Below are 17,860 nucleotides of genomic sequence, written 5' to 3'. Positions count from 1 at the left end.
TCTTAGTTTGACATCGTGGGCGTTTGCTATTTGCACTTGTGGTTAGCTGCCAGCCTACATTTCGTTGTTTACGTATCTATACTGTATGAAGCGACAATAAAGTTGAAATTTATCTAAACTAAATCAAAGCAAATCAGCCAAGAGACACAATGTGGTTCGTCCGTGAGAGAGATTTTGAAATGCATGAAGGAACCACGTCCACCTGAGCAGTATCAACACAGTGTCAACACCACGGGACCACACGGCCATCATACGTTTGGTTATGAAAAGTAGAAACCCCAAACCAGTGATGGGAACAACGGCGTTAAAAGAAACAGCGTTACGTTTTTCAGTAATGGGGTAATCTAACTAATTACTATTTCCATTTTTATAACACCGTTTCCGTTACTGAAAATTAAATGGGGTGCGTTATTTGGTTCTCAGCCACGGGAGCCGCAAGCTGTTTTTTTTTTTTTTTTGGCGAGGAGAGGAGGGAGGGGCGAAACAACCGCATATAGGTGATGATGATTGGCCAAGGTGGAGTAAGCAGTTTCAGGCAGTGTTAAGTTTATACACAAATCACATCCACACCCAACTAGAGGTGAGCGACAGCGATGCCGAATGTGGAGGAAAAGTTACGAGCCGTCACTGGTTGGACCGGGTTTTTCTCTCTGATGCTGATATATCTGCCTGTTACATCCCAACTCTATGGCCTGACACACTCTATCATTGCAGAAGCTTCAGCTCAAAAACAAGTTTTGATCTACTCCCATACAGACCGATCTCTGAAGGACGGAGATTGTTCCTCTTTTTTCAATCAAACGAACCAAATGTGTTGATACATGATCGTTAATGGAAGCTCATAGGTGAACGGCGTTTATATCCAGCTTGTGTAGCGATATCTCCCACACTTTTTTAACGATCATGGCAGCGCTCTGCATCTGAGAAAAGGGGGGATTTGGCGGCAGATATCAGGCTCTGTGCAGGACACAGTGATTTATTCTAACATCAGGGGCTTTGGGTATTATGGTTTGAGGGGTTTGAGTTTGGGATCCAGTGAATTTGGAGGCCAGGTCAACACCTTCTGATGTTTTTCATGTTGGCTGCTGCCATCAAGGAGTGTCATTGCTATGGGGGGGAGCCAGTAAAATCAGCATGAAAAATAACAGCCTGCAGCAGCACACTGGGATGAATTACATAAAAACCCAAAAAATGAACATTGTTATGTCCAAATGAAATAAGGACAAGGCTTTAACGCCAAAGAACACACTCACAAACGTGAAGCTCTTGGCAGCATCATGTTGTGTAAATGTCAGGAGTCGTGTTTGGCTGAGACGTTTGTAAACCTCAACTGTAGTTTACTAGCTCACCTTTAGCTCACGCTTTTTATTATCCCTTATGATGTTTTGCTGCTGTCCCTCTATCACCGCAGAGACGCTAACAAATGTGTTTTGTTATTATAATGTAGAGAGGCAGATCAGCCGGCGTCTGCATCAAAAATCATAACTCAGAGCAGCATCTCAGACATTCCTACAAAATGATTCATGTACTTTATTAAATCCAATCATCGGGATAGCATTTCTGGTAAGTGCCTCCCTGGTGTAATTCTCACCATAATCCTCTCCTCGGAGTATTTCAGGGGCGATGTAATTGGGGGTGCCGCAGAAAGTGCTCGTCGTATCGCCTGGTCTCAAACCCTCCTGCGAAAAAAAAACAAAAAAGGCTGTGAGATCATCTCGTAAACGCTGTAAACGGACACGTCTCCAAATTGCACTGTGCCATCATTAGGAGACAAACGTTCACCGGTGAAGCCCACCTTGCACATGCCGTAGTCTGTTAGTTTTATGTGTCCCTCAGAGTCCAGCAGCACGTTGTCCAGCTTCAGGTCTCTGTAGATGATCCCCCTCTCGTGCAGGTAATTGAGCGCCAGGCTGATCTCCGCCGAGTAGAATCTGGAACAGAGGGACGGGTTCAAACCTTCAGATCGTCGGCCTGTGTTTTTCTTTTAACTACGCGCGGGACACGGAGTCAGACTCTACCTGGCGTGTTCTTCTGGCAGTTTCCTTTGTCTTTGCATGTGGAACATCAGATCTCCACCGTTTACATATTCAATAACAAAGAAGAGTCTGTGGAAAGAGAAGAAACGTCGTATTAGTCATCGGGTTCATCATCTGTAATACATCTGACTGGATTGGCGAATAAAGACACGAGCCTGCGAAGGCCTGATGACACACGGTGGATTGGACATTTTGTTCTAAACTTCAAGCTTTCTCTTTAGTCATACAGTAAACATGTTTTCACTACGACTGGGATTTTCCCCCGTAGCCCCAAGTGTGACCACGCTCTTTCCTGACCTTAATTAAGTGTTTTGTTTACGTTGAAGCGTACCATAACCACAGGGCTAGAAGCCGAGTAAAAGGCTCTGATGTGTCATTCAGAAACACTGACAAACTACAATACCTGTTTTGCCTTTTGGGTTTGACTTGTTATGACAGGATGACGTCTCCTCGTTTTGTCACATCTTGAGCTACTTTAAAGCAGCAGTCAGCATGTTTCACGCCGAACCCCTTGAGACGCCGTCAAATTCCATGCAACACTTTCCTACTACCCACAACGAGCCCGTGTGTCCATGTATCACCGGTGACGGGAGAATGTACGTGGACGCTGAGAGAAAAAGAGCTGGAGGCAGCGTCTTTTATTTTTTCTTGTTCTTTTTTTTGTGTGTCATTAGCTTCTGGTTGAAAATCACTGACATTTTCAGAAAGGCTGCAGTGTTTTCACTGTCACCTGTTTTTTTAGCTACAAATGATATACACCAACCAGGCATAGCATTATGACCACCTTCCTAATATTGTGTAGGTCTCCCATGTGCCTCCAAAACAGTTGTGGCTCATCAGAGAATGGACATGGGTCTTCTGAGGATGTCCCCTATGGGTTGAGGGGAGGGGCCTCGGTGGATCATCTCACAGATACTTGATCAATTTGAGATCTAGTGAATTTGGAGGCAGATCAACACCTTTTTCTGTTTCTCATGTTTTTTGGGTTGTTTCTAAACTGTTTTTGTGTGTGTGTCTGTGTCAGGCTGCCATCAAGGGGTGTCACTGCTATGGGGGGACTGCTATGGGGGGGGGATCTGGTCTGGTCTGGTCTGGTCTAGGTGGATGCTACATGTCTAAGTAACATCCACGTGAACGCGAGATCCAAAAGCCTCCCAGCAAAACACTGAATTGCCACACGGTGGCCGATGTCATTTACTTCTCCTGTCAAGAGGTTTTAATGTTGTGGCTGGATCCGTCGCCTTGGTAACCAAGAAGATGGAGGAGAAGCTTGTTCTAGCATCTATCAGGTTAGCCAGAAAAAAGACACAGAAGATAACTCTGTCACAGGAGACAAACACACACAAAACACATCCTTGCTCCTGCCTCCTACACACGATCTAATCCGACATCGTTCCTCTGCTCCGTGTTTCAGTAACAGTAACCGTGGTTCAACATTTACAACGCGAGGCGCACAAAGGGAACTCGACTCAGCCGACGAGCGTTTCAGCTGCGTGTTTTAGTGGCGGACGCAGCAGCCCACAGGTATAAACCCTCACAATACCGTGAGCCACACGGAGGTGGTACAACGTTGTGTCTGCACAGATGTGACGCAGAGACATAAAGCGGGCTTTAAGAACAAAGCAGAGGTCTTCAACCAAAACTCAAACTGCCTTTCACTGATTTTTTTCCCCCCACATACACAACAGCCCTTCCAGGAGCTAGTTCACCAGTTCCCACCAGAATCTCAGCATTGTCCTTGAAAGCGTCGAGAGAGAAAAACTCCCACCTGCTTTCCGTCTGGAAACAGGAGTGAAGGCCGACCAGGAAGGGATGATTAGAGGCCTGCTCGAAGACGTGTTTTTCTGTTTGGACCCAGTCGATGTCCTGGAAGAGAAACAAACACAAAGACACGCCCACATGTCAGAGCGGTGAAAACACCCTTAAAATTTATAAAAGCTGAATAAGCGCAGAGCTCCATCGACCGCGCTTTAGATTCACTCATGTGTAAGGTGGGCGGCGGAAGAGAAGAAGAAAAAAAAAAAAAGGGGGCTGAGACAGTAGCAGCAGAAGCGCGCGTCCATCACTGGCTAGACAATATAGATAATATGTCTGGACGGGGGACGCGGCTCACACTGACAGGGCACGGACAGCAGAACACTTCACCATCGATCGCCAGGCACTTGTCAATTTGTCAATCACGCTAAGTGCGTCTAATCAAGGCTAACTACTCCTGTTGCCGCTGGGCTGTGCTGCTAAACGTGTCGATGGGGATCAATTTTTTGACGACATGATGGTTTATCTGCACATTCTTAGAAAGACTGATGGCTCGGAAGGGGACTGTCAACTCACCTGTAAAGTGTTTCAGACAACATACACGAGATGGTGATGTTCAATCGCGTGAGACAAATGTTGTCTTGTGCCCGTGAATAACAGCTCCCATTGATCGTGCTAATTATATTAATTATACATGGCAGTGAAGGAAGGCTGATGACTTCACTATTAACTAACCCCCACGTCTCAATGGAGGGAGGCATCTTGTTATTGTCGCACCGTAGAGACAGTTTGAGATTCTGTATTGCAGATGCAGCAAACACCTTTAAACCCTGAACAGACGATTGATCAAAACAAACGAAAACAAAACAATCGTTTTGGTAAATGTCAATTTTTTTTTCTTTTTTAAAACACGCTTTATGAAATATTTAGTGCTTTTTTTTAATTTACTGTTTAATCTTTTGGATTCTGAACTCTTGGAAAGTCAAAACAATATTAGATCTACACTGATCAGGCATAACATTATGACCACTTTCTTAATATTGGGTAGATCTGCCTTGTGCCTCATCAGAGAATGGACATGGACCTTCTGAGGGTGTCCTGTGGTGTCTGGAAACAGGATGTTATTAGTGGGGGGCCTTTGGGTTGTATGGGTTGAAGGGAGAGGACTCTGATCAGTTTGGGGATCTATTGAATTTGGAGGCCAGGTCAACGCCTTGTGCTGTTGTTCATGTTTTTTTGGGTTGTTCCTAAACCGTTTTTGTGTATGTGTGTCTGTGTCAATTTCCTCCTGCTGGGGGTGGCTGTGATCATCAAAGAGTGGGGGTACCTGGTCTGGTCTGGTCTAGGTGGGTGCTACACGTCTAAGTAACATCCACATGAATGAATACCAGGTCCAAAAGTTTCTCAGCAGAACCTTGATTGCCCTACGATGGATCGATGTCACTTATTTCTCCTGTCGGTGGTTATAATGTTATGGCTGATCGGTCCACTTCGTATAGTGTCTGTGTTGTTTGATTTCTTCCTGATTTATGTTTATTTATTCTTTCTATCTGTTTTAATGCTGCTCTGATGACCTGTTTTCTAATATATAGTTACATTTTATTATTCATTGAGTCGTGATGTATAGAAATGTTTAAGTTGATAGGCAGGTCACACATTTCGTTTCCTTCTCTTCTAGATTTCCTAAAAAACTGGTGGGTTTATTAAGCCAGTAAGACACGCATTGACTTATATTTAGTACGTCCATCCTGTGACCTCAGTCCTGTTTAGTCATATTTTTTTATTTGTAACTGTGGTTTACCTCATCGTCATTAACCAGCTCCTTCTTGACAACTTTCATGGCGTAGATGCGCTCGGTCTTCTTCAGCTGCACCAGCAGCACCTTGGCGTAGCTGCCTCTGCCGATCACCCTGAGCAGGTCGAAGTCAGCCAGGCCGAGGCTGGAGGGCGACTTCCCCGTGTCTCTGCTCCGCGCCTGGTGAGAGCGCATGAGGAACGAAAGGGGGGAAAACAGAGACGTGGGAGAGAGAGCGTGAAAAACCACCACGCGAACTGTAAATGACGTGATGTGATGAACATTAAGTCGACTCTGGGACAATTTGTCATGCATCATTTCAGCCCATCAACCTTGTTCAAGATTGTTTTTTTTTTTTTTTCTCCCCCTGAAATATTGTCAGAGCTGATGATTTGGTTCAGGCGAGGGGGGAAGATTTCCTCTGGGTGATTTTGTAAATGAGACCGAAAGAGCTCCCAGCTCCACTTTTCAAGAATAAATCTGAGTAATGACTTTCTTGTCTTTATTAAATCCCATCATGCTGCCTCCATTCGATTAGACGCTTGTTATATCGTAGCCCTACTCCGTAAACCCGACTCCCACCTCCACCATTTCCTCACCTATCTTCCTCCACCATCCCTCCTCTCCCTGTAATCAGTTCTGTAGAGAACCATTTCGACTACCTATCCATCTCGGCTACCTTCACATGACAAGCCCCCGATCCCCAGAGCCAGACGTGGAACTCCAGATAAGATCATTTAGTTTGGCCTCTTTTATCTCTGTCTATCTGTGTCCAACTCAATGCATTCGTTATCCAGCTGCAACAATCCCCCAAACTACATCCCGGGCCATTAATCAGCCTCTGGTGTTAAGAGCCGTGATAAAGGGTTACTTTATTAGCTCCACCAAAGGAAATCAATACCCACAGCGGTGTGAGGGGTGCCTACGTCTGCACGCTCCCTGTATCTCACATGCACAGCAGGTGAGAGAGGCGTCACTAAAACGCACACGGTGGCAAAATAAGTAGACGAAAAAACTTGCTTCCAATTACAGGTGATCTTACGCTTTTCTTCCGCTCTCTCGCGCAAGCGGCGCCGATGTCTTTCTCCGAATGTACATACATTACAGGCGCACACATCCATCTAGTCAACATGACAAGTTGACAGACTATGAGTCACAGATCGGCAGCGTTTGAGGAAGATTTTTCTCTCACCTCTTTCTCCTCTCCGTCGTAAGTCAAGCTTTCCCTGGAGTCTTTATTCTGGGGGCCTGGGAGGAAGACGGGTGGAGAGAGGTGGTGGAAGTGACAGACAGAGTGACAGACAGACAGCAGGAGGAGAGGGGGAGGAAGGGAAAAAAGAAGAGAGAGGAGAGAAGAGGGAGAGAAAATAGGTGAGAGACAGTCACACGCTTTGTTCGCAGCTCTGCCGGAGTAATTTCTCTCTCTCTGTGTGTTCAGGGAGAAAAGAAAACACCCAGTTTGTATTGTGTTTAACAATACAGCAGAACCAGACCAGTGAATATCGCTCACATTATAAATAATTCAGGTGTAAAATAAGACATATTGGCATTAAGTAAAGACATCTGCATCCCAAGTGTTTGCATGCCTGCGGTAAACAGGTGTCCTGTGAGTATCTAAAGCGGGAGCTGCCTCTCTAACAACACACACAACGATACTCGGCTCCACTCAACCTCTAAACCACAGGACCAGACTTAAGTCTGCAGCAGCAGGTAAAACACCAAAGACCAGCTCCTGAGGAAGGTTTGTGATTATTGAACACAGACGTCGGGTGTTGTTAAATATATTGTCTTTTAGTCAATAAATCCAATGTAAAGAGCAAAACTAATAATGAACGGATCCTGATGACAAGTGTTTCCTGTAAATCTAAAGGTACTGCTCAGCCTTCTGCAGCCTCCTTATAAAGAATATTAGAGGAATTAACATAATATTCCTTTTTACTATTTCTAACTACTATTTTTTATTTAAGGGTACTTTTGAGGTAACTCTGGAACGGTTTTCAGTCCAAGGACCCCCAAACTGACGGAGAGATTACTACTATACGTGTTCTATATTAAACTCGACCTAGTGCTATTTATAAATATACATTATTATCATCATTTTGCATTAAATAATAAGCTATCCCTCATCCCTTCACTAAAATATGTTGGATTCATGTTAATGTGTATTTACAGAAATTTTAATTTGTGGGGGAAAATAAAAATATAAAAAAATATATATATAAATGTCTAATCAACCAAATATTTTGCGGCTCCCTCTGCAGTACCCCTAGAGGGTCGGTGGCCCCCCTGTGAAGCCCTTTGCTCTGGAGAATAGTTTTTCTAACAGTTTTGGACTTTTTACAGTAATAATAACTCACATTTAAATAAAGCGGCATAATTTATCCACAAATGTACATCAAAAACTTGAAAAAAAAATCCCTTTAGGCTTCACTTAGAATAGACATAAAAGCTGTGAAATGTGACTGAAAAGTTGAGGCCAGTTCAGGTTGGATTTGTCGCTACTGTAATTTAACACATGTTAAACTGAGACTTTACAGAAATAAACTGTTCAGAAGATGTTTGCCTCTCTATGAATCCCAAAACACAAATTAACCTTTTTTTTTCTTTTCTTTTTTTAATTCTGTACAAGCAATAACTGTTTAACTGTGTTGGATTACGATCTGTTCGACTGTGTGTTTGTGTTACCTGGTGGTTCAGACGGGTCTAACTGACTTGACGGTGGGCCTGGGATTGGTTCCTAGACAATAAAAGTCACCATTTAGTATAATTAGCAGAGAAAACAGGAAAACAATTTCCCCCGTGTGCGCATGAGTCACGGACGCTAACGATCCACTTAAAGCCATCGAGCTAATGAACTTGACATTTGTTGCGGATCTCACCTGGATCATCGGCCTGCCGCACTCCACCGTGACCATTTTATGACACTTTTTGTGTACCAGCAGTTTGCAGTTGATGCATTTGTAGCCTTGTCTTCCCAGACCCCAGATTCGGTCCGTACAGATGGCACAGTGGGCTCGCTGCTCGGGAGGACAGACACACACACATACGCACAAAAAGATCATAAACAAGCCCACGTTATATTCTAAAAGATGATAACGAGGCAACAATGACTTCTGAGACGTCCGGTGGTGGATGTCTCATTCTGCTCTGATTACACATCAAACTCAACTAGCCATGTGAAATTACACCGTATCACATTCATAGCGCGGCAATACTTCAAACCAAGGCCGCGTTTGAAATATGGTGTCGTGTCTCTCACCCTGTTGAAGCGTTTGGCCTGAAAGGCGTGACCGCTGGCGTAGTAAAGCTTCCTCCAGCGCCGCGCTCCGCGCCGATATATCGACTCTGTGGAGAGAAAAACGAGCGTTAAGACGCTTAAGATACATCGCTTCCTCGGAGGTTTATTGCTTTACGTAACGAGTGGATTTGCTTTTTTCCCCGTGTCTTTAGAATTAGAAACACTGTTTTTTCATGTCTTGCCTTTTCCCTTCCCTCTTATCAGCGACATTAAAAACAAAAAAAATTAAAACAAAATTATTAAATAAATATCAAGTCTTTTTAATTTCCTCCTTTTTGATTGATGCAGGAAAATTGGCCAATCTTGATCAGTTGATTGAAGTTTTTCTGTTTAACTGTGTACAAAGTAGTGTCCGACCGATGGGGATTTTTTGGCCCGATAACGACAGACAATATTAGAGGAGGCGCGATCACCGATATGCAACCGATATAGTGAGTTTTTGAGCTGGAATGAAAACAGGCAGATATGACATGATAATATGATTATGTATTAGTACAGTCACAGTGACAGTAGTACAGACAGATGCTTTCTTAAACTAATGTCTTTATTTAAGACTTTTAACGCTGAACAGACTTTTTTTTTTAAATGGCAATTAACATTTGGACTTAGAGTCTTAGAAATAAATAAAAATAAATAAACCAATCTAAATAAAGAACATGGTGTCAGTCAGTCAGTGTCTAACACTTGAAGTCAGTGAGGGGCAGGATGTAATACAGGAAGCAGCTTCATAAATGTTGCCTACTGTGCTGAAAACCCTGTCACTGGGGACAGATGTGGGAGGAGGAGTATGGAAGCGTCGATGCGCCAATGGAGACGAAGCAAAGTGACGGAGTTTAAATAGATGCGGGTGGCGAGTTGACACGGTGGTTGTACACACTCGTGCTGGTTTATGTAATTTAAGGGGACTTTTCGATGCAGGAGGAGGTGGAGCGTGGATGTGAGCCGATATCCTTCAACCACACACGGAAAAGGGGAATGATAGGAAACGTTTTTCTAATTTACTGAGAAACAATGCGTCGTTCATTCATTCATTCGTCCCCTCCATAAACCACGCACAATCAAACCAAACCAAAATGACGACGATAAAGTATAAGTGATCCCGCGTCGTGTCGGGGAGACTAGAGCTTCCTTGGTTAAATCCTTTTAGCACATATTAAACTGTAACCATTTGTGCTTATTTGCAAACTGCTAACGTCACGTCATGTAATACTACTACTGAGACAAAATCTGCGATGATGTAGCAAAGTTGCCTCGCAGTTATTTTACACCGGAGATTTTCATGTTTACTTATTTCTTGAACTAACTTCCTGTGACTTGTCACACTGTGTTTTTTTCTATCGCCGCAACATTTCACCGATACGATAGAACTGGAGCCGTCGTATCGACCCCCCGATATATCGGTGCCCGATAATCGGTCGGTCACTAGTACAAAGCCAAAATATATCATTTCCTTTCAGTTCTGTAAAAGTTCTGTAGAAGCTGATATAACGTTGACATTCAGCCTGACAATCATTCAACAAACTCAAATGTCTAATCATCCCATATTTAAGTTTCACCCTCATTCACACCTCAAGTCTGGAGTTTCTAGCCATGTGTCATTCAAAGTACCACACTCACACCTTCCCACACACACACACACGCCCACCCCTGTTGACACTTAAACAGACTACAATCCCGCACTCACAACATTTCTTGGACTGGAACTTGCACTTTCTTAGCTGCACTTTATGTTCTGTGTTACATTTTCTCTGTACATATCTTTTACTTTAAGGGTGGGTTTTCTATTCTATTCTATCATTTAAATGAGTATATGAGCCTTTAAGTCGGGGGTCTCGTCATGTTCTCATAATGACGATAAAGACTCTTGGTTCTTGTTTTGTTGTGGAAACACAAACTCCTCTTATCTACAGATGTGTGCTGGGTTTTAAGAGGCCTCAGCCATATGAGTTTCATGCGTGCACCCCCCACAGGTGCCTCCAGAAAAATACCTAAACTCCCTACGAGTCATTTAGATGTTAGCGAATGAGTGGTGAAACGCCTTCGAGAAAACTCCAGTTTCCGTTGTTTTTGGACGTTCCTTATTCAAAGTCATAAATCGAGCGCGTTTCATCCGTGGGTGTCGCGTGTCAAAATGAGATAAAAAAAACTGAAGCAGGAAGAGGTTGAACTCACTGTCTTCTCCGGGACATGGCATGCCAGGCTTCTCTGGTACACATGGGAACACTGCAAAGCAAAACAGACACATCATTAGCTGTGAAAAGAGACTTCCTCTTAAAAACACAAGGCAAGTCTGACAGCATTCATGTGAGGATGTTTGTATGCTGCTGCGTACGTCTCACATTCTCCCATCACGACGGCAGAGAAGACAACCTGCTGCAGAAAACCCATGGCCTCGGGCCGTTCGTGATGAATTTCACTCACGTTGTTTGCATGACGGGGCGAGCGTGTCTGTGTGTGTGTGCGCAACTTTCGGCCGAGGTGGGAAAAGACGGAGCCTCTCGCACAAGTCGACCGGAGACACAAAGACCGAGCTCGACCGGGGGGGTGTTGTGAGTCAGAGGCGAGGCGTGGGCTACAGCCAGCGAGCTCGTTAGCGAGCGGACCTGGCGGCCCCCCGGCGGCACCGTCGCATCCTCTTCTTGACACTCCCTCCCCCCCCCCCCCCCTCTCCCCCTCCCCCCGTTCCTCTGATGCCGTCACGCTGGCACCGCTGACCCGTCACCTCTGATTTTATTAAAACTTTACATTAACCACGTCCGCCCCCGTCCTCGCTACCCCCCGGGGTTACATACTGAAACGCACAGAGCCTGTCAATCAAATATATACACATATATACACAGACACACACATAGAAGACTGACCTCCGGATTTGTGAAGTTGCACAACTGTTTGTCAAGTAGGATGAGCTCAGACGGGGGAAGTGATCTAGCTCAGGGGCCCGTAGACGGACATCAAGAGCGGATGCAGCGTTGTTTTCACAGGTCAGTGGAGCATTAACCGTATGGTTCGATGCTTCTCTGTTGTGTACAGTGTCTAACCGTCCGACTTCAAAATAAACCCACATGATAAATAAACCCACACAGGGACGAGAAAAAGGAAGTAGGCCACGGTCTGCCTGGTGCTTTAAAATGCACATTACACGATTGTATCATCTTAAAAAACTCGATAAACCCTAAGTGTTTTTAAAGAATGTCGTTAGTTGCTTGATTGCTTCATCTAAGTGCTAAAGTCTGTCAGGTTTCACTAGGCCAAATAAACATGTAGAGGTTTGTCTGGTTCTAATATTAGCAGATCAATTACGAGCACTGGCAGGATGCTAACTGCGTAATAGTCCTGTGGCTGCCAAAAACGAAGATCTGTGTCGGCACTGCCGCTAGCCAGCTATGATGCTGAGGCCCGCGGTCTGGTCTGACTGTGGCACAACGACGAGAAAAGCAAACGCCGCCAAACTTCACCGAGTCGATCGACACCGAGAACAAAAAAGTCAAAAATAACCAGCGTCTCAGCAGGACCGAGAGACGCGGCTCTGCATCTTCCCGACGCGCGAGAAACACGCGCGCGCGTCGTATCCTGAAAGCGAAAGTGCGCACGGCGCGAATAAGGGCATGTTTCGAAAGAGGAGCGAGGCCTCACCGTGGATAATGAGCTCCGAGTCTTTGTTGAGTTCATAGAGGCGCAGAGCTTCTTCCAATTCCAGCTGAGACGACACTGTGCAGGGGTCACCTAGCAGCGGAGGAGAAACCAGATGTCATTCAACACATTTCTCAACACAGCCCACGGCTCGGCTGGGAGAAATCAGACGAAACGGAAACCGTTAGATGAGAGAGAGAATAGAGAGATTCATTCATCAGCTCCATGTCAGAACATCTGGACTAACAGCGCATTTAGAGGAACGACTGTAATGAAGAGAAAACTCATTATTATTTTTTTTTACTGTGGCGACTCATAAAATGTGTCTGTTTTTATAGATATCTCTCAGTTTAGTTGTTGCCCTATTCACAATGTACTAGTATTACTTAGGGACGTCTAGTAATTGCAAATGATTGCAGAGTTTGTGCGTGATCTTAATCTTGTGAACATTTCAGTGTTCTCCTGTGGTGTTTTGTTTTTTGTTTTTTGTTTTTTCCAAAAGCTTTTGTTTCCTTCACTGGATTTTTTCTGCCTTTCTTCGCATGAGAAGCAAGAAATTGCAAATTAAAGTTGGAGTGCAAATTAAAGAGGACGCCCACATGGTATCGAGATCCACTCACAAAATAAATAAATTGATAAACAAGGATCAAATCCTCTGGCCGGCACATTTTAGATTTTTCCCCCTTTTTATACTTCATCTCTCAATGTGCAATAAATACAGCACCTATCATATTTAACTTTTACCTGTATTTTATTGTATATATTGTCTTGTTTCTATTGTCACATTCTTTGTAGTGTATATCTATATCTATATATATATATATATATATATATATATATATGATGATGTTTTTGTGTTTTTATACTGTGGTTTATTGGAGCAGCTGTGACAAACCCCATTAATAAAGTATTTCTGATTCCGATCACATCTGTAAAGGTGAAGCAGCTTTAACTACAGCCAGGTAAACGTTTATGAAGGTAGTGTTTTTAATTTCTTTTACCACAGTTGCTCCTTCATGTATTTTACTGACCTTTTCTATACTTTCTATACGTGGTGAGCGCTGTGCACTTTTAATAATTATTCTATAGTCAGCTCATACGTTCCGTTTCATGATACACGCCTGTAGGTTTTGTGTTTGTGTAAAATGTAAAAGGACGTCATCACCTGACCACAAAAACTATCTAAAGACGTGTGCAAATAAAGAAACGCAGAACCTGAGGTGGTTCACGAATTCCCCCACCACCCTCATCAAAAGACACCTTAAAATTTGAAGATTACAACATTTTATTCATTATTTTATCACATATTCTACAATTTTTTATACAATATGCAACTATAGTCTATTATTATTATTATTATTATTATTATTTTTATTTATTTATTTTTTAATCACAACCATTAACAAGCGTTTTGGTGTGTGGTTCTGTGAAAACATTGTGCATATTATACTATGAATTTTAATGTAACAGTCCTGAAATAAATCTTGGTCGTATTCAACATTAGTTTGGAATCACAGAGAGAGGTGCTGATTCAACAGTGTTTTCATTTAGGAGTCTGTTTTCTGTTTTTTATTATTTCGACAGCCTCATTTAATCAGTGTGCTACGCTAAATAACAGAAACACTTGTAGGTTTATGCCGTTTCAACATGAATCGAACACTATAAACAGTCATAAAATGTGATTTATTTCCAGACTGTTACCTCCCGATACATTTGTTTTCACTAGCGTACCTAATAAAATGGGCGTTTAAAGCCTTGTTATGTATCTAGAAAGTGGAACCAGGTTCCAGGTCGCTCACCAGGAATTTAAAAGTTTACAGCAGCAGGTTAATTTTAAACATAACGAACAAGCAGTGTCAAAGTAGAGTTCTACCTGTGCACCGTGTTGATGAGTTTACAGAGCAAAGAGTAAAAGGTGGGTTAGACGGAGCCGCGGCATGACATTTAAAACAAAAAAAAAAAAAAAAAAACTGCAACACGTGAACTTTTAAGTCAACATTGAATAAAGTGTGTGGGCGTGAGCGCCGGTGTGGGAGACTGCAGCAGCGGTCGATGCTGCCATTTCGAACTGCTTCCTTTTAATTGTACATGGACATTTGTACCCTGATATCAATAATTATAATGCCACTCAAGACACAGAGCTAATTATTTCCTTATCATTAACGGGAAAAGTCAGGTGCCACGGCGACACTGGAGGAGAGGCAGCGCGAGGCCATCGATTCCATATTTAGCTCTACCTTACCAGTCACAAAGACAAATTACCGGCAGTATAAATAGCATGAGAACTGAAACTATGACCCACGCCGTATATTTAGTATGATACCAACGACCGGGGGTTGATGTTTAACTAGTGGGTGGACTCTGACAACGGCCCAAGGTAACGTTGTGATTTGATTCTTAATTTTAGTGAAAGGTTGCGGTTTCAGGATGAGGTGTCACGTTTCTGAGTGAACGAAAAGAACAGAGACACGGTTTTATCATCAATATCAATCACCAATGTTTCCAGTGAATTAAGTAATCGTTTGGGGCTTAAATAGGTCATGTACCTTAAAGTATGTAACCACAGACCACTGAGAAGAAAGACCCTTATATTTGAGAGGCTGCTATCAACCGTCAATTAACCATTTGTTTAATTTCCCTACAGCAAACGCAACACGAGATGTTCATGGTTCCAATTAAACGAGTTTCGCTGAGGATTCTTTCACTCCTGATCCGCCTTCGTTATTCAATTCATCATTCCAGCGTTTCCCCATTAATTGCCTGAAGTCTGACGGGCCGCCACGGTCTAATTAACTGCAAATAGTTTTTACACGAGTCAAATTAAAATTTAGTTGTGTTTTGTCCCTGTGGTCCAGGAAAACATCTTCCCCCACTAGTTAGACCCTCTATCTGATTTAGTTCAAGGATTTTCAGTCGTCTCCGTCTGCACGTGCACGTCAATGCAGTCAATGTGCATTTATTCAATATTTATTATTATTATCATTATTATTAAGCGCTTGTTTTACCAGACAAATCCCAAAAGATGCTGAATTCTCACCAACGTACTTGTCTTTTTGTCAATGAATGTCTTTTAATACATAATTTACAGAGCTGTGTTTGGATGGTTTTCAGTGTGCAGCCAGTAGAGATGTTCATGTTATAACTGAAAACTGATGCTTAAAGAACGGAAAACATTCAAAGTTTGTCTAAAAACGTTTGGACTTTTTATTTCTAAGGCGTTCTGTGACGTGCATGTTGAGCAGCATGTTAATTTAAATGATATAAATACAACCGAGAATAAGAAATAAATTAACTGGCATAAAATAAAATTCACAACAAGCCGCTATAATTATCATAATTAAAAACAGCAGCGTGGGGTCTCGCAGGTTATGAAAGACGCTATATTTCTCAGCTTTGAAAAAAAAAAAAAAAAAAAAAAAAAAGGTGTTACGGTGCCAGATTTTTAATCAAATTCCAGGTGTTGCCTCCCTTACACAACAGCTCCTTCGAGCGCTTGTCGCAGGTTGCTGAGTCTGCATCTTTTGAAAGTGAAGTGCAGCCAAACCTTTGGCTGTCTGGGCCTCGGGCGTTTTGAAGGTTCACTTCTATCCGAGCAGGATGAGGACACAGCGTCCGCACAGCACCAGCGCTAACAAAGCACTGAAATCTGCGTCGCTGTTTTCAGTCTGAGTATCTGGACCCAACCCTGGCAGCCTGCACATTTTTATTTTTTCTTTCCATCAAGAACACACCCTACAGGTGCTGTACTGTATTCACCACCGTGGGCTATGACTAATAATCACACTTTGCATGTTTGCTTAAGGATTATATGACTTGACGTGTGCAACAACAATAACTCTCCCAGAGAACATATTAAAAAAACAGTTTGCGACGCTTTAACACGGAAATAAATGACTGTTTTATAGGATAACTCAAAACGTGGGCCTAATTGTAAATATAACGACTGTAGCTCATAATGAACAGCTGTGTGTGTGTGTGGTTTTCTATAGATGAGGCAGCAGGAGAGACTGAGCACAGCACTTAGCAACGATCATCAAGTAGCCTTTCTTTTCTCACACAGGCTAATGACGGCTAGTGTGGGTGGCCACCAGTGGGAGCTGATCTGAGTCTAATGAGTTTGGGCAGCCTGACCTTATCCCGAGCAGAAAGACGTGATGGCTCCATCTTTCCTATGACACCATTACTGCCGCCTGACTAACTGGCTGACGAGGGACTGAAACCGGAGAGCCGGACACTTTCCTGGACTGATGAGACGAAGAATGAGCGTGACGGTTCGAGTGACAAGCGTGGGGTCTGTGCGGGCGTGTGTTCACATTAACACGTGGCCTTTAAATTTAATTGTGTTGTCGTCGACTTGATTTCTGTTTGATGTACGGGCGCGTGTTCGATCCGTACTGTAAATAGTGATAACGCGCTCGTCTCCCACGCCCCATTAAAGGAGGACTCCATGTCACCACTACTGATCTCCTGAAAACATTAAGGTCCCGATTCAAATTTCCTACTTTTGTAAATACAAAGTGCTGCCACTTTTCAAACTCTCACAGTTGGAGCTTATTCATCTCACATTTGATTTATGAGAGAGAGATGATCCGAGGATTGTTGTGAATTCACATCAGATCTTATAAATCAGTTTTTTTTTAAGAGCAACACACCTTCCTCGTCGATCCACTTCATCGTAAAGAGCTGGTCGTTGTCCATGGAGCACATGTCCCTCACCTCCCCGTACAGGCCCTCGTACGAGATGGACGGCTCAAAATGTGTGATCATGATGTCCCTGCGGAACAGGAGAAAGGAGAATTTTATCCGACAAGCACTTATTGCTGAATGAGTGTCGGCGCAGATGTGACATTCGTCAGACACGGCGGCGTAGTTTCAAAGTGACAGGGCTAAACCCAATACGTGACACCACACAGAAATCCATCTGACATCAGTATAACTGAGGATTAGATACTTTTAAGCAACTTCCAATTCAGCACATACGACGATTTAAAGATAGGAACACACAGAAAAAGGCACAGACTCCACTAGACCTCTGAAGATGTTAGCAGCTGATCCTGCAGGATGCTTGATTGGATCGAGCCCCTTGGAACCACGACCCTGTCACCACTTCTCCTCTTTCCTCACACTTTTGATAAGCACTGACCAGTGCAGACTGGGAACACCCCAGAAGAGCTGCAGTTTTGGAGATGCTCTGACTCACTTACCGAGCCATCAAAATAATTACGATATAGATAATTTACCCCACGCGTTGACGGGTGCTAAGATAAAGAAACAATCCATGTTATTCACATGGATCATAATCTTACAAACAACATGTTTCCTGCAATATCACCAGTAACAAATAAT

General features: G+C 43.3%; 1 protein-coding gene across 1 annotated transcript in view; it reads right to left on the bottom strand.

Annotated features, from left to right (window-relative positions):
• Positions 1–17,860, bottom strand: part of prkci (protein kinase C, iota) — a 34,231-nt gene that overhangs the window by 7,889 nt on the left and 8,482 nt on the right. The window contains exons 2-13 of the mRNA XM_047589681.1: positions 17,167–17,288; positions 12,518–12,607; positions 11,057–11,107; positions 8,846–8,931; positions 8,466–8,603; positions 8,272–8,323; positions 6,779–6,834; positions 5,593–5,766; positions 3,805–3,902; positions 2,019–2,105; positions 1,796–1,931; positions 1,592–1,679 (exon numbers count right to left, since the gene is read on the bottom strand). Coding sequence (XP_047445637.1) covers positions 1,592–1,679; positions 1,796–1,931; positions 2,019–2,105; positions 3,805–3,902; positions 5,593–5,766; positions 6,779–6,834; positions 8,272–8,323; positions 8,466–8,603; positions 8,846–8,931; positions 11,057–11,107; positions 12,518–12,607; positions 17,167–17,288 — 1,178 coding nt within the window. The remainder of the gene's footprint in view (positions 1–1,591; positions 1,680–1,795; positions 1,932–2,018; positions 2,106–3,804; positions 3,903–5,592; positions 5,767–6,778; positions 6,835–8,271; positions 8,324–8,465; positions 8,604–8,845; positions 8,932–11,056; positions 11,108–12,517; positions 12,608–17,166; positions 17,289–17,860) is intronic.

This window comes from Mugil cephalus, chromosome 7, assembly GCF_022458985.1.
Source record: "Mugil cephalus isolate CIBA_MC_2020 chromosome 7, CIBA_Mcephalus_1.1, whole genome shotgun sequence".
In the NCBI taxonomy this organism is placed as follows: domain Eukaryota; kingdom Metazoa; phylum Chordata; class Actinopteri; order Mugiliformes; family Mugilidae; genus Mugil; species Mugil cephalus.
This window is presented reverse-complemented; position numbering and strand designations above follow the sequence as displayed.